This window comes from Marmota marmota, unplaced genomic scaffold, assembly GCF_001458135.2.
Source record: "Marmota marmota marmota unplaced genomic scaffold, marMar, whole genome shotgun sequence".
NCBI classification, from domain to species: domain Eukaryota; kingdom Metazoa; phylum Chordata; class Mammalia; order Rodentia; family Sciuridae; genus Marmota; species Marmota marmota.
Genome location: NW_026000185.1, coordinates 5,485,668 through 5,499,611, shown reverse-complemented (window position 1 = coordinate 5,499,611; position 13,944 = coordinate 5,485,668). Strand labels below are relative to the sequence as shown.

The following is a 13,944-nucleotide window of genomic DNA, read 5'->3' as shown; positions in this document are numbered from 1 at the left end:
GTTAATCACTTCAAAGTACGAAATGTTTAAAAGAAAAGGCATTTGCCAGCCAACAATAAAAAATTAAAAAAAAAAAAAAGAAAAGGCATTTGCGAAGACAGTGGCAGGAAGAAGACACGAGAGGGCTTCTAGGGCTTTGATGGGACTCTCGCTACTGTCGTGTGTGTGTCCGGTTTGTGAAAATTCGTAAGCGTCCAACTCTGAACACGGTACACAGTTCACCCTCAGGGACGCTTTTAAACAGGTGCTGGGGCTCGGGGGTAGGGCGTCCTGAGCATGCGCCAGGCACTGGGTCCAATCCCCAGCACACCAAAAAAAAAAAAAATTGGGTGCTGCTCAAATTTGCACTGTTCACGTCACTCCCACCCCAGCTCCCCTGCCCGAAGGCCTAAAACCCGCGCTTCCCGGCGCAACACGGTGGCCCGCGTCCTCTCCGCGTCGGCCGCAGCCACGCCCGCACTCCAGGAAAGGGAAGGCGCCCCGACGGCTACGTTCGGACTCTCGCCACCCGTCGAGGTAACCGCGCCGGATACTTCGGACGAACTAGGTGCCTTATGAAAACCGTGTCACCTGTTTCTTGACTGTTTTACGGTGACTTCCGGAAAACTCTGTCACACGTGAGAAAGCGCGCCCGCTGCCCGGAAACACCCTTGGGCGCAAGAAGCTGGGATACAGCGCGCTTGGTGCTCCCGGGCGTCCACGGGCCGGACTTGCGTGAGAGCACCGGCGCCGGGCGCGGGGGCGGGGCCAAAAGAGCGTGCTGGCAGGAACGCGCTCAGGAAACCCCGCTCCGGCGTCAAAGGCGTGCGCGTTGGCGGGGTCGGGGAGGAGCTATTCCGGGAAAGGGCGGGGCCTCAACCGCGCCCTCGACTTCCGTTGCCTGCTGGGACGCGCGGCGACTGGTCGGGGAGGAATTTCATTGGCCCCGCCCCAAGCCCCGCCTCCTGCCTATGGAGCGGCCCACAGGGACCGGAAGGAGGCGGAGCCTCCGTCCTGGCCCGGTCCGGGCATCCTGGGCCCACAGCGCCCTCTGTTGGTCCTCTCAGGAGCTGCGTGGACCCATTGGGCCTGCTGCCTCACACCTGGCTGGAAAAGGTCTCTCCACCAGCCTTAGGAAGGGGCGTGTCCGCCCAGGTCCCAGCTAAGCCCCATCCCTCAGGGGCGCTCCTACTTCATATAAACTAGGCTGAATACAGTCAAAAAGAGTGCAGGAAGCCAGGCTCAAAAGCCTACATACTGTATATTTCTCTTTATATGTCATTTTTGGAAAAGACAAAACTGTACCAGTAGAGAATAGATCAGAGGGGGTGCCCCGCTGTGTTGGTCAGAGGGGCCTGGGGGAACCCTGGGGATGAGCGACCAATCCACATCTTGATGACGGTCACCCAACTGAAGGCCACTTGTCAGAACTCGCAAAACCAAAACCTAAAATGTTAATTTTACTGAATGTAATTATACTTTTAATTTTTTTTTAACTAAAACGAAGCTGGGAGCAGTAGCGCACGCCTATAATCCCAGCTCTCTGGGAGGTTGAGGCAGGACAGCAAGTGGGAGGCTAACCTGAGCAATTTAGGAGACCCTGTCTCAAAACACAAATAAACAAGGTTACAGATGTATCTTTATGTATCTTATGGTAATGCCCCTGCGTTTAAGCCTCAGCACCACAAAACTAAAAATCTTGAGACTGGTGCTGCAGGGGCCGGGAGAAGAGGGAATGGGAAGTGACCGCTTAACAGATAATGGATTACTTCTGGAGTTTTGGAGTTTGGGAACTTGGTAGGTTGTGTAACGTTGTCAATATATAAAGCCCTTGGGATATCATTACCTCTAATTTCAAAAAGGAAACAGACTTAGAGGAGGTGGCTTGTCTGAGGCAGAACGCTAGTACTGGCAGACCAAGGCTAGGATCTGGGCACACACCACACCATAAGAGCATGTTCCATTCCCTTCTACAGATGAAGAGACTGCGGTTCAATGGAATTACACAAGCCTAGGAAGTAGGACCCCTGAACACCCGTGTTCTTCTCCAGAAGTTAGGAAACTGTGGCTCATTTGCTCTTTCCCCTTACCCGCAACACCACCCTCCATCTTTGCAGAATACCCAGGGAATATGGGGATCCCAATTTCTCATCACAACCCACACGCAATGTGGGTATTATGTTCCACAGTCCCCTCTGGAGTTGGGGGTCCTACTACTGGTCAGGTAGCCTTGTCTAGGTCCTCAAGACAGTGCACCCCAAGAGACACAGAATCTAAAAAACAAAGTACAAACTTTATTTGTTTCTTTACAAAGGCACAGTGGCCTCTTGGTTTTTCCCCCACTTTTTAACAAAATATAATAGCTTCTCCTTGGACACAAAAACCTCAAAATTGTTTAAAAAAAAAACAAAAACAAAAACAAAACCTAAACCAAAATAAAACCAACAACAAACAAAACAAAGAGAGAGAGACAAAGACATTCTGGGGTTGAGGATGGGACCTGGAGGGAGAGGTGGGCTGGGGGATGGAGAGTCCTGGTGCTGAGATGGGGAGGGGGAAGGGAGAAGGGCAGCAGCAAACCCCAACCAAGAAGCAACACAGACCCCCGGGCCCCCAGAAAGCCCGACCCAGTCTGACCCCCAACCCATGTAAGTGCTTAAGGAAGAAATATGAAAACCAAACAGAGGGAAGGATTGAGACTGACAGGCTCTGGGGAGGGAGGAAATACCTTGGGGTTTCGTTTGATTTTCCCTGTTCTTAAAAACACGTTCAAATGAAAAAATGTTTTTTGGCGGAGAGAGGCCAGGCACCTCAGTGTCAGCGTCCCCCAGCCCCCAGGGCCGAGGCCCAACCCTGGGGTCCCAATGCTCCCACACGCTCTGCACCACCCCAGCCCCGGGACCTTGGCTTGGGTGGCGTCATTCAAAGGTTGATTACAGTATTGAAAAAAGAGGTCATAAAAGAGACCCAAATGACATCATAATTTTGTAAAAATTTCTCACTCATTCACCCACATTTCTCCCTGTTGCTGCCCCGGCCCCCTCCAGCCCCCACAAGGGAGAGGAGGGCTGGGGGTGGTCAGGGAAGCTCCCCATCCCCTAACGGCTCCTCCCGGCTCTGGTCCATGGCATCACTGTCTGAGGCCTCCGAATCGGAGGCTGTGTCGGAGGTATGGGCCTCCGGGCAGCTGCGGACTGGCTTCACAATGACCGCTCGCCGCTGCTCCTCCTCCAGCTCCTGCTTCTCCTGGGTGCCCTCGATGTGCTGGATTGCCTGTGCAGAAACAGGCCACTGAAGAAGCTCTGCTGGAGATGCCAGCCAGCCAGGAGACAAGGGCGACCTCAGCCGGCCATGACCTCCCCCAAAACACATACCCCAGAACTGTCCAGAAATAAACCTGGCAGAGGGGAGTGCTGCCAGAGTCCAGGAGGAACAAACTTTAGAAACCCCCACCTCCGTTAAGTTGAAGAACCCCTTCCCAGAACCCATAGTCCCAGTGCTGCCCAGAAATGAGCATCTCTCACATATTTATGTATTCTAAAGTCTGCCTGCTAGCTCATTAAAGGCCTTTGTTACTATTGCATTATTCAGTGTGCTGGGTTTATGGGCAACTAAAGGTCTGGGGGGACAGAAGGGTTTTTTCCTGTTTGGGCTTTTTTAGATTATTTCATTATTAATTAACTAATTTCCTTATGCTGCCCACAGACTTATAAAAGGTGTGAGGATAACCCACCCAGCCATTGCCACCTCCACCTCTATCCCAAGTTCTGGGAAATGGAGGTGAGACAAAGTTCTGGATCAACTCAAAAACTGCAGGAGCTTGGTAACCAGGAGGCTCTGAGCTTAAAGGAGCCTCTCAGCAAAACCCACGACAAGGAAAAGAACACAGTTCTTTTGCCCGGCCACTCTCTAGTTCTCTGTCCCCAGAGACACAGGGAGGAGACCTCCCCAGGGGCATCCAGACTTCACCCAACCCAAGGCCCTCTGGCTCCTCTTCCATTTTTTCTAACTCCCCTAAAAAGTCTCTTCCCAGAGTCCCCCCCACAAGCTGCCCCTTCCCCAAGCCCAAGTACCTGCACAATGGTGTCCAGATTTTGCCGGGAAGTGGACACAGAGTTGATGACTGAGGAGGGGCCCATGGTGACAACATTGATGTGGTGGGAGTGGGGGGGGGCTGGTGCTGGCACAATCACTGTGGGGTGGTGCGTAGGGGCCGGAGGGGGCAAGAGCTGCAAAACAGAAGCCCTCAGTCTCTCCAAAGGCCCTTCCAGCCCATCACCCTCCCTTACTCATGGGGGATCCTGTAGTTTGGGTCTTATTTGCCCCGCCCCCCAAGATCTATGTGGTCCCTGGCGTGGCACTATGGCAAGGTGGTGTGGGCTCTAGTGGGGGTCTATAAGTTACTGGGTGTGGGGGGGATGCCCTTGAAGAAGATAGTGGAACCCCAGGGCAGTTTTCAGGGGGCCCCTCCCAGAGCCTCCTGCTCACCTGGGTCCGCAGGTGCTGCTGTTCCCGCTCCAACTTCTCCTGGTGCAGCAGCCGCACCTGCTCCTGCTGCTGCTGCAGCTGCACCTGCTGGGCGATCACCTTGAGCTTTTCCGGGTACATGTGGGCCTCAAGCGAGCGCACCTGCAGGTGGAGCGCACAGCAGTCAAGAGCAGGCCAAACCAGCAGCAAAGCAAGCCATTCACTAAACCCTCAAGCCCAAGCACAGAGCATGCCCCAACCCAAAATCCTGGCCCTCCTCAGCGTGAGGACCAAAGTCCTCACCAGAGCCCCACCAGGCCTCTTCCCCCTCCAGCCCTTGGGCCTTCCCTCCACCTGGAGCACCCTTCTCCTTTCTGTGTCTGGTTAGCTGGTTTCCATGTAGAACCGGGGAGTACCCCTGGAGAAGTAGGTCAATCCCCTCCTGATGGCACAGCTCTTCTCTTTTTTTTTTTTTTTTTGGTTTTGGCGCTGGGTCTGAACCCAGAGCTTTATATGCTAAACACATGTGCTGTCACTGATCTATACCCCAGCCCTCGGTTCCAGACTATGACTGATTCCCCTCGCCCCCACGCAAAAGGTGGCTCTGGAGGGTAGGGCCCTGTCTGGCTGTTCTCCATTCCTAAGACTGGCACAAAGCAGGTGCGCCCGTAAATACCTGCTGAACGGAAGGCGCCAGGGCAGAAGAGACCACAGAATCCATTCTCCGCGCCCGCGGCACCGCGCCCGGCCGGCAGAGGGCACTGCCTCACCTGCTCCTCCAGCATCATGCGCACGGAGCGCTCCTTGTCCAGCTGCTGCCGCAGCTCAATCATCTCCCGCCGCAGGTCCTCCGCCTTCTCATCCTCCCAGATGTCCGGGGAGCCAATGCCCTCGTCCTTGTCCTCTGCCCGCCGCCGCTTCGGAGATGAGCCACTCAGCTCCTAGAACCCCAAGGGGTTGGTGAGTGTGCTGACACCCCCATACCACAAACACCACCATGGAGATGGGCTCCACTGCAAACCCCATGGAGCTGCCCAACAGAGATGGACCCACCTAGGGAGCCCATTTTGCAAATCCAACAAACTGGCCAAATGCCTTCCAGAGTCCACTCCACCACACAAAACGGGAAACTGAGGCCCTGGCAGGAAGGCAAGTGTGTGAAGTAGGCAGGTTGGTGGACAAGATGGGACCTGCTGCTGCATCTGCATCCCAGGCCAGTGGTTGGGTCCAGGCCTGCCCAGGCCTGCATCTGCATCCCAGGCCAGTGGTTGGGTCCAGCCAGGAGGAGGGTGCTGAGAAAAGGAGGCCCCCTCTGGGTACCTGAATGAAGCGCTTGAGCTGTGTGTTCTGCTGCAGGAGCCTGGTCTTCTCCTGCTCCAGGGAGAAGATGTACTCTGCCGTCTGCTGGAGAATAGCTGCCTGAAGGCAAGAAGGAACAAAGTCGCTGTGGTATTTGCCCAAGCCCACTTCCCTTCCCAACCACAGCCTGCACTGACTCCAGGAAGCCCTCCCTGCTCACCTTGCTGAGCTTCTCTCCATCTGTGTGGGGGATGAGGGTCTTGAGGGACTGGAAGCCTGCGTTGATGCTCTGCATGCGCCTCCGTTCGTTGCTGTTGGCAATCTCTCGCCGAATTCGCCGCTCCTGGTCCCGCTGGGTCTCGGGGGTCAGTGGAATGTTGGCAAGGCTGCAAGGAAGGACGGGGCAGGTTCAGGCTAGGTACAGTATGAACCCCACCCCCAGTGGACCTATCTTCAAATTCATCTCCTGAGGGCCCTGGGTGTAACCTGCATCTCTGCCCTGCTGCAAAAAGAGGCCAGATCACACAGATGCCTACACCCCAGCAGATCACCTAAGATGACAGAGAGGTGCTCCCTGGACAGCTGGCTTCAGGCAAGGGCAGCCTGCTCCAAACCTAACCCTTCCCTGGCTTCCTTCCTGGAAAGAGGTATCCTCCAGATCAGAGGCTCCCAGACACGTCTGGGTATCAGAAACACCCAGGAATCTGGGTGAGGTAGCACACACCTGTAATCCCAGCTATTCCAGAGGCTGAGGCAAGAAGATCACAAGCTTGAGGCCAGCCAAGGCAACTTAGCCAGATGCTGTCTCAAAATCAAATTTTAAAAAAGGGCTACGTAGGGATGTAGCTCAATGGTAGAGTGCTCGCCAAGCCCTATGCTCGAGCAGCAACACACACACACACACACACACACACACACACACTACTACACAGGAGTTTATATACTACAGACCCCCAGATGCTGGCTCCAGTATCTAGCAAGGTCTGGGTGAGGCCCTGTAGCCTCCATGGCTGTTCCCTGTGATTGTGAGCAGGTGGACCCCAGGCCACAATCAGAGACACTGCTGGGACATGTCTGAGCTCCAGGCCGTGCATCTGGACCATCTCCTTCAGACTCAGCCTTTGCCACCCCAGGACTGAGAAAATGTTCCTCCTCCTCCCTTCCTACCCCTACAGCCGTGTCTCCAGCTACACTCCCCTAGCACCCCAGTCCAGCCCCAGCCCCGCAGACTAAGACTTCACAAAAGATAAGAGGGGTACCACTCATTCCACAGAGGGGACACCAAGCCAACAATCCCTAGGACAGTTCTCCGCAGAGCCCACCTACTCCAAAAGGCAGGCCCACTCTGCGCCAGAGAAGTGAGACTCCCCGCAGGCTGTGGGCGACGTTACTGCCTGGTGCAGGAGCAGTAGCCAGTGGGGTGAGAGAGAAGGCAGCCAGGAAGGGGGCGAGGCTGCGGGCACTAGAGGAGCACAGGGGAGCCTGTGGGCCTGCGCCACTGCTCCCGAGGGGTGGGCCTGTGTGTGGCCTGGAGGAGGCTGCCCCACTTCCCGGCCCTCCCCTGCAACTCCCCCACCCCGCCCCAGCCTGATGGCTTCCAGATGCTGGGCTCCTAGCAGAGGCCGCCAGCCCCACCCAAAGCCACAGCCTGGCCTCTTCCTGAGGGGCCCTCCCAGGGTGACCTGTTTCAGGTCTTAGCCAAGGAAGCTTGTGCTCCTGGGACGGGGGAATAGGGAAAGGTCTCTGTGGAGCACTCATCAAGGTCAAGGAGGAGCCTGGTCTAACTCCTTTGCTGTGACTTGGTCTCTGTCCTTATCCCCAAAAGAAAAGGAGCTACACAGCAGCCCAGGGGAGAACACAGAGGAACAGATGGAAACAGTCAAGGCCTGTTCTGCCCCACCCAACCTGCCCCTTTTGTCCCACCTCAGCTCCCTGAGGGCCTCTGGACACATCCCTCCCCTTCCTAGGCCTCAGCTTCCTCTCCCAACAGAGGGTGGCCAGCTAGGAGTTAGCTCCCCATCAGCTGCTGTTGGGTCTGAAGGCAAATCAGCCCCTTCCTGCTTCACCAAGCCAAGGCCCCCCACCCACCCACATCAATGCCCAAAGGCCAGGGCTGGGACCCACCCAGAGCCCCAGGGTGCAGACCCTTCACAGGGCCTGGGAATGTCTGCACTAGGAAGGGAACCACATCCCTCCCTTTACAGATGATGTTCCCCTTCACTCAGGGTCCAGAGTCTGGAAAGCCACAGTTTTAGATCAGACAGCTGAACATCGATCTCCCTGTCTTCAGGCCAAGGTGCCTCCCTTTTTCACAATTTTCTGCCCCATAATGGGAGTGACAGGGTGTCTGCAAAAAGAAAAAGAGCAGGGCAGAAGCTGAGGCTCAAGTGCCCTCAGAGCCTGGCCCCTGGAGGGCTTAGAATAGAGGAATGAGTAAAATATGTTCTGTATTCTTCATGTAATGTGCTGGACACACTTTGCTAGCATTTCTTCACTGAATTGTCACAGTCTTCCTGAGTCAGGTGGCCTGATGGTTCCCATATAAAGAGGAAGACACAGAGTCTTGGAAAGGGACAAGTTACTGCAAGTGGTGGAGCTGGGACCCAAGCAGGTAAGGAGCTATGGGGCAGAACAGGCTCTGCATTATCCCCACTGACCAACAGGGAGCAGTCATCCATGTAGAGGGCTACGCGCTGGATAGGCCCACGATCAAATAGCCAGACCAAGGCACAGCAGGCTCCTGCAGACACCCCACCAGCTGCTGGTGCCCTCTATGGACTGTTCACACCCAGCCCAGGGCAGCTCAGCAAAAGGGGTGTAGCTGCAAGAACAGTGCTTGTGTTCCTGCCCTCCCCCAATGAGGGGCCAGGCCCACAAGAAGTGACTTGCCTAAGGTCGCACCTGGCAGAGGATGAAGCAGGGTGCAGTGGAATGTATGTTCCTGTGACTCCTTGCCCAAGTCTCACCATGAAACTCAGCCAAGGGAGCTGACCCTCAGCCTCTCTATGCTACCCCCGCAGGATGCCTCCTAACTGGGGAGCTCAAAGGAACCCATGGAGCCCTGGTCCTGAAAGGCCCAACCCCAAAATTCCAGAAGGAAGAGACCCTGAGAGCCATGGCCCATGTCAGCCCCTCCTCTGCACCAGAAGCTACCAGCCCAGCTCTTCCGAATGTCCCATCCTGCCCACTCCCTCCAAACCCATCAGTCCAGCCCCGACTTGGGAACCAGCTGCTTAACTCCAAGAAAAGAGACTTCCCCTCAGCTACGGCTCTTCATGTAGACCTGAATTTGCCACCAAGACTCTCAATTATAACTCATCTGAACAGCACCACAAGTACCAGCTTAGAACTGTTTAATGGACTACTTGCTAACCAGAAGTTCTGATTCGTGGAGTGTTATCTAACCAGGAATGCTGACTGGTGGAATGATGACCAATCAGGGCTTCTAAATACTGACCAACTCAAGGTTCCTACTGATGAAAGATAGTTAACTGTCATTTCCAGGAGATATGCACTGCATAAAGTGGATCTTCCTACAACTACCTGAAAGTTCCTTACAGCTTTTTCTGTGTGTTGCAGAAGTAAACTCCATTCACAGTAACCAACCATATGGTAAAAGTCCCACTACCGGGTAAGGTTGAGGCTCAGGGGCAGAGCGCTTGCCCAGCATGTGTGAAGCACTGGGTTCGATCCTCAGCACCCACATATAAATAAATAAATAATAAAAGTACATCAACAGCTAAAAAATATATTTTAAAAAAAAGTCCCACTACCCTCCCCAACTTCTACTCCTCCAGGTGGGCAGAGAAGGGACTAGAGGCCACTGGCAGCAGGTAGCTCTGGCTTCTTCTCCCCCTCACCTCACTGTCCTCTGACAGCCAGTCTGCTGGGGCTGACCAGGGCCTGCTTAGCTTCAGGAATAAAGCAGGACACTGGGCAGCCAAAGAGTCAAGGTGTAAAATTTGGGCAGCAGGCTTGGGTGTCAAGGGCAGGGCTGCTATCCCTCCTACAACAGTATCCTTAGAAATCTGGGAAGACGGGCAGCAACCCAAACAGATGTTCAGGGACAATGGTATGCTCTGCACACCTAGATTCCTGACCAGTACGTGCTCCTCCTGCCCAGCCTAAGACCAAGTGTCTCCTATCCCCTCAACCTGACTGCCCAGTTCCTACCTCCAACTGGTCACTGAAAACTCTCATTTCACAATCCCCTCAACTCATACATCCCAGAGTCACTTAAACATCCACACAAAGGTGAGGAAGTCCACACAAAAAACAGGAAGCGGGGAGAACCTGCCCACCAAGGATGCCCAGGGCACTCTTACTTCTCTGTCTGCACAGGTCCCACTGCCTCTAGCCATACACCCCTCTCCAACCTACCACAGCCAGTCCGCCACCCTCCTGGGTTCCAGAACACAGGATGCCCAAGCTGCTCCAGGCAGACATTCTGCCCCCACCTCACCTCCCTCCAGCTCCTCCAGCCCATCAGAGGGAACCCTGCATTGGGTTCAAGTGTCAACTTCAGCCTAGCCACCTGCTGGCTGTGGAACCACAAGCTGTGCCACTGTGTCTCTCATACAGCCTCTGTCTCCCCCACCTGTAAAACGTGGAAATACTGCCTCATTTCACAAGGTCATGGTAAAATGTAAACGAGAGAGAGCTGGGCATGGTGGCACACGCCTGGAATACCAGCAACTGGCGAGGCTGGGGCAGGAGGATCGCCAAGTTCAAAGCCAGCCTCAGCAACTCAGAGAGGCCCTGTCTCAAAAAATAAAAAGGGCTGGGGATGTGGCTCAGTGGTTAGGCACCCAATCCCCAGTACCAAAAAAAAAAAGAAAGAAGATAGAGAGAAGTATGGTGGCAGACACCTGTAATCCCAGCAACTCAGGAGGCTGAGGCAGAAGAATTGCAGGTAACTTAGCAAGACCTTTCTCAAGAGATCAGGGTGCTGATCAGTGGTAGACCCCTGGGTTCAATCCCCAGAATGAATGAATAAATAAATAAATGAGAGAGAACATAATAGGAGGATAACAGGATTCCCTGTTTCCCAGGGTTTGCACCCAGGTGTCCAGAACACCCTGTGGCTCTCTCAGGGGCCGAAAGGACCCTTTAGCACCAGTGGTCAGGTCTTATTCACTGCTGTATCCTCAGTTCCAGCATCTAGCTGGTGTTTCTAAATATAGGATCAGGGACTCCATTATCCAAAGCCTTTAATTTTCTCTAACTCCCCGCCCCTCCTCTTTTTTTTTTAATTAGGAACATTTACTTTGTTTATTTATTTATTTTTACATGGTGCTGAGGATTGAAGCCAGTGCCTCACACATGCTAGGCAAGTGCTCTGCCACCAAGCCACAACCCCAGCCTTCTAACTCCCTTTTTACCAGCACTTTTTTAAAGAGCTTACAAAGATAAGGCCACCTGCTCTTCAGAGTCTGAATGACACTTTAACAGCTTCCAGACACTTTCTCAGAGGTGTTCCCTTTTTCCAAGGCTAAGGACCATTAGACAACAGGTCCAAAACCTCCAGGCAGCACTGTACCCTACAACCCTTTCTCTCCCTATTTGGCCTGGGAGACAGAGGAGAGGGGCAGGGAAGGCTCAGCTAGACAGAGATGAAGTGAAGTCCTCCAGCCTGAGACAACCCAGAGAATCAAATTCACCCAGCCAGAAGGTCAGTATTCCCATGTCACCCTGTGGCCCCAGGTGAAAATGAACAAACCTTAGAGGCCTTGACTCTTGGCCCAGTGCACAGCTGGTAACTGCCTAGAAGAGGGTCAGGCTGAGGACTTGTGCACCAGGAGGCAGGCCCTGCTACCTCAAGCACTGGGTCTGCCAAGGCTCATACCTCCTAGTGGTCTGCTGGCCTCCTTCAAAGGGAGACTTGGGACAGAGATGGAGTGAAGCCAGAGTCTTAATAGGCCCCAGAAGTCTCAACCAAAGCCCAAGCATGGCAGTCAGAGGGTCTCACTGCCCAAGACTGCACAGGTCAGAGGCCAAAGGAGTCCTCTCAATAGTTTGGAATTCAATCCCACCTCCACTGCCCAGCCCAGCTACCAATAGCAAGTGGAAGGGCAGGCCTCTGGGATCGGTGTTGCAGACCCACCTCCACCACTTGGTCTAGCCAGCCTCCGTGTTTTCATCTTTTTTTTTTTTTTTTAAATATTTATTTATTTATTTATTTTAGTTCTTGGCGGACACAACATCTTTGTTTGTATGTGGTGCTGAGGATCGAACCTGGGCTGCACGCATGCCAGGCGAGCGCGCTACCGCTTGAGCCACATCCCCAGCCCCCGTGTTTTCATCTTTACAAAGGAATCAGAAGACAAGGAGTCTCAGAGGAAGACTATGACAACTCAATGAGAAAACCCTAGCAAAGCGACTTATTACTGCTGGACCTTTTCTAAGGCCACCCTTCAAGGTGGCCCTGCCAGCTACCAGACCCATTAACTGGTATTGACTGTGAACTTGGGAAAGATGGGAGGCCTGAGGCGGGATGTGTGCCTGTGCAGCGGAGTCCACCGGCCTGGGATACACCATGTGGGCTCCTCCTCCCTAACACCCCGCCCCTCCTGCCCGGGGCGGCAGAGCACGTGGCTCCAGCTTTGGGGAGCCATTTCGCTTCTGGAGCAGCACGGCAAGAAAAAGACTGCAGGTCCCAAACTTGTGCGCACTGGAGAAACTCCCCGTCTCTGCGCGCACCCCTGGCTGGCCACTCGGGGTCCACAATAAGCAGATGCCCGGGCCCTGCCATTAGAGTTACAGGCTTGTGCATTCTAACGTATCCAGGGCGATTCCACTACTAGTGGCCAGCGAATCCATCACCCTTGGTAAATGATAGATCTGGGGCAAGCCAGAGCCAAGCTTGTAAAGCGGCTTCTATGGAAGGCTGAGGACCCTGGGCCATCCACTCGGCTGTGACCAGACGAGCGATTTCGGTTTACCGCTGAGGGAAGGATCCTGGGATGGGAAAGTTCACGTGCGGAGAGGGGCGGCCTTGCGCAGCCAAGGCCACCCTCAGGTGCCGCGTACCTAAAAGGCCTCCCCACCTGGCCTGTCTCGCCCCTACTGTAAGCAGAGGCTGAGCTTTGTGCGGGGAAAGCGTGGCCTGAGAGTGCCTACAAGTCCCACAATGCCGCAACAGCCGCGCGCGGAGAACTACAGCTCCCGCGAGGCCACGCGCGCACAGGCCCGCCTACTCCAAGAGGGCTGCAGAGTCACGTCCAGGCCTCACTAGTAAACAGCGCCCGGGCGCGGGCGGGCAAGCGAGCGACCCAGCAGTAACCAAGATGTCCAGGGCCGCGGCGCTCCAGCCCGCCGCGCTGCACCTCTGGGCCCGCCCATCCCCGCAGCCCCACACAAGCATGCCCCCGACCCCGAAGCAACTCCGCTCTCTGCAAACACGCACACTACCCGGCTCCCCGCCCCCCCCCCGCGTCCGGATCCGCGGCATGGCTGCATTGTAGCTGCCCTCGCCGGGGCTCCACGCGCGCCTGGGACCCCTCCAGTTCCCTTGGAGGGGGGCTCTGAGAGCACAAGGAAGCAGGGAAAGGAAGGAGGCAGCCGCGAGAAGGGGGGAGGAAGCGAGGGGGTAAAGACACCAGCACCAAGCATGGCCGGGACTGCTGCAGAACCACGTGGGTCTGTTTGCAATTTACAAACGTCGCGACTCGCCCGCCTGCAGCGGACAAAAGTGGCTGGGGCCGCCCGGGGTCCCCACCTTCTGAGAAAGGAAGGTCCCCAGGCGGCTCAAGCCCACGGCACGGGGCTGCAGCCACCCCGGTGGCTAAGAAAGAAGAGCAGGGTTGGCAGCGCGGGCCATGCGTGCGCACACGCGCGCCCGCCCGGGCGGGCTGGCCAGGGGCTGCAATGGTAGGAAGGGGTGGGGGTAGGAGGAGTACACACCTACAGAGTCCTCCTATCACTTCTTTCTCTGTTTTCCTGAAATGTTGCAAAGAGGGCACCTTCTGAGTGGGCACCATGAAATACTCCATAGCGATCGGCCCCCCTCCTCTGCACGAGCTGGGTCCCGCGGTCCGCCGGAGAATGCAAGATGGAAATCCGAATCAAAGGGCAGCGCCGGACGGAGGTGCAGAATCGGCCGGTCCCAGATGCTGGCGGCGGCGGCGGCAGCGAGGGGAGGGAGGCGGGCGGGAGGGGCGGGAGGGAGGTCTCTCCGGGCCTGCCTGCCCCGGGGCGGTG

At 55.3% G+C, this 13,944-nt stretch overlaps 2 protein-coding genes and 1 long non-coding RNA gene across 5 annotated transcripts in view; 1 reads left to right on the top strand and 2 right to left on the bottom strand.

Moving 5' to 3' along the window:
* Srl (sarcalumenin) overlaps positions 1-722 on the bottom strand; it is a 51,082-nt gene extending 50,360 nt beyond the window's left edge. The window contains exon 1 of the mRNA XM_048789232.1: positions 571-722. The gene's annotated coding sequence lies outside the window, so the exon portion shown is untranslated. The remainder of the gene's footprint in view (positions 1-570) is intronic.
* Positions 170-3,562, top strand: LOC107146663. Its single transcript, XR_001504056.2, has 2 exons — positions 170-516; positions 3,214-3,562. It is a non-coding gene; the product is annotated as an uncharacterized LOC107146663 (long non-coding RNA).
* Positions 2,254-13,944, bottom strand: part of Tfap4 (transcription factor AP-4) — a 40,075-nt gene continuing 28,384 nt past the window's right edge. The window contains exons 1-7 of one of the 3 annotated variants that reach the window (XM_015490797.2): positions 13,648-13,941; positions 5,966-6,131; positions 5,767-5,865; positions 5,217-5,387; positions 4,468-4,608; positions 4,053-4,208; positions 2,254-3,252 (exon numbers count right to left, since the gene is read on the bottom strand). In XM_015490797.2, the coding sequence (XP_015346283.1) occupies positions 3,058-3,252; positions 4,053-4,208; positions 4,468-4,608; positions 5,217-5,387; positions 5,767-5,865; positions 5,966-6,131; positions 13,648-13,736 (1,017 nt within the window). In that variant the 5' untranslated portion in view covers positions 13,737-13,941 and the 3' untranslated portion in view covers positions 2,254-3,057. Of the gene's footprint in view, positions 3,253-4,052; positions 4,209-4,467; positions 4,609-5,216; positions 5,388-5,766; positions 5,866-5,965; positions 6,132-7,869; positions 9,362-13,647; positions 13,942-13,944 lie in introns of those variants that run through there. The other 2 variants (XM_048789237.1, XM_048789236.1) reach the window with 2 other exon arrangements.